The sequence below is a fragment of the Antrostomus carolinensis genome, unplaced genomic scaffold (assembly GCF_000700745.2).
Source record: "Antrostomus carolinensis isolate BGI_N321 unplaced genomic scaffold, ASM70074v2 scaffold40765, whole genome shotgun sequence".
NCBI lineage: Eukaryota > Metazoa > Chordata > Aves > Caprimulgiformes > Caprimulgidae > Antrostomus > Antrostomus carolinensis.
In genome coordinates this window covers 1-1,949 of record NW_010317804.1, presented here as the reverse complement: position 1 = coordinate 1,949, position 1,949 = coordinate 1, and the positions used below count along the sequence as shown (strand labels likewise).

The window sequence follows — 1,949 nt, the reverse complement described above, 5'->3', positions numbered from 1 at the left end:
GGAACAAGAGAATTTCTGAGGTTAGTTACATCAGGCTGCTCAGGTACTTGTCTAGATGAATTCTGTGTATCTCCAAGGATGGAGATTATACAGTCTTGGAGGAAAATCTGTTCCAGTGTTTGGCTAACCTCATGATAGAGTATTTTCCTTGCATCTCATCAAAATTTCCTTTGTTGCTGCTTGTGTCCATTGTCTCAAGAAGAATTTGGTATCATCTTCACTATAACTACCCAGGAGGCACTTGAAGAGAACACCCAAATCCCCTGCTAGCTTCCTCTTCTCCAGGCTGAGCAAACCCACTTCTCTCAGCCTCTCCTCATAACCCATGTGCTCCAGCCCCCTTACTATCTTCATGGCCCTCCACTAAACTCTGGTTTGTTTAGCACTGTCTTTCTGGTACTCCAGAGTGTCCACAACTGGACACAACTGTACACCAAATGTGGTCTCACAAATACCAAATACAGAGCAAGAATCTCCTCCCTTCAGTAATAACTGTGGTGGTTATTACAGTTACAGGTCATAATAAGCCTTACAAAAGAAAATACCCCAAGCTTATTTTCTAACAATATGCTGACTTACTCAGTTTATTGCTTACTTTATCAATTCCAGGCACAAGCCTACAGATGACTTCCACCTTCTCTGGCTGGAGTCCCACTTCTTCTTTAGCTTCTCGGAGAGCAGTATCAATTTCATCTTTATCAGTTGGTTCACTTTTACCTCCTGGAAAACACACTTCCCCTGGTGATCTTCTCAGCTAGAATTTAAAGGAATACTACTGTTAAATATAACAAGTTTTACATTTCTTCTTGGGTCCACACAGACATTTGTTCATATTGCAGAATCACTTTACGTTTGATTTATCTTTCCAGTCAAAGAAGCTGGAAAAGATGGTTAAGAGGTTTCTGCAGATCAGAAATGTGCCTTACCAAGAGCTACACAAGAAAAAGCTGGGCCTATACCCAACCAATCCATAAACCCTCACTATCAAAATACACACAACACTTGTACAGTATTGTGTAATTCATACTATACATTCTGCTTTAATACTTCAAAATTTACATCTTTCATCATCCTGCTTGCCTAAAAGTCTGACTGATGAATCTTGGCAGACTACTTGAATTGTGAGAATAAAATACTCAAGGTAATACCAAGAACTTCTAAAATACATATTTAAAGAACATACCTTTAAGTACATTATAGCAATAGGCTTGCGCATCAAAGACCATTAAAAAGCCCATTTACAATCAGTTTATCAGATAAGTAACTGTAATTATTACATCTTAAAACTTCTAAGCAAGACAGCAAAAAACCTCAATTTTTCTGCAACAGAAAAACAGACAAGTAAATGATCTCTGAATATGGGCAGCAGACTGGGGTGGAGGGTGGTGGAAAACAAGAGTTGTAAAAGAAAAAACGCTGGCAGAAGAGTTCTGGGGGAGTTAAGTTGTTGCCTTTCCTTTCATAGATGAAAGGGAGAGAAGGGTAATATTAGATGCAGATTGAAAAGTCACATTAATAAAAGCTGCACTGCATTGTCAGTTCTCTTATTTAACTTAAACAACCAAAGTTTCCTTTTCTGGTTTGGAAATTATCTTTTACTGTCACAGGTTTCTGGGTATCTGGCATTTTTCCAGCATGTAAACACTCGAGTGACGGGTGTGCACAAACATCGGCTGCTCACCTTGTGCTGCGGGTTGAACAGCACGAAGCGTGACCGTGCGGTGACGGGGAACACGCGGGTGGGGCTTGTGCGACCCCCGAGCGAGGGCTGGGGAGCTCGGCCCCGCCTCACCCACCTGCATGGAGCGGACAGTGAGCAGCAGGTGCAGCGTCCCCTCCCGCACCACCAGCGGCAGCAGCACCGAGGCTTTGGGCAGCGGCAAGTGGGAGAATTTGTCTCCGACATCGAAGTCCCTGAGGCGGAGCCGCGCTGCCTCCTTTATACCCTC

At 42.9% G+C, this 1,949-nt stretch overlaps 1 protein-coding gene across 1 annotated transcript in view; it reads right to left on the bottom strand.

The window, feature by feature from the left end:
* The window catches only part of NUDT7 (nudix hydrolase 7), a gene marked incomplete at its 5' end in the record, with an annotated part of 3,555 nt that extends 1,612 nt beyond the window's left edge, over positions 1 to 1,943 (bottom strand). The window contains 2 exons of the mRNA XM_010168708.1: positions 596 to 754; positions 1,797 to 1,943. Coding sequence (XP_010167010.1) covers positions 596 to 754; positions 1,797 to 1,943 — 306 coding nt within the window. The remainder of the gene's footprint in view (positions 1 to 595; positions 755 to 1,796) is intronic.
* Between the last annotated feature and the right edge of the window lie 6 nt (positions 1,944 to 1,949).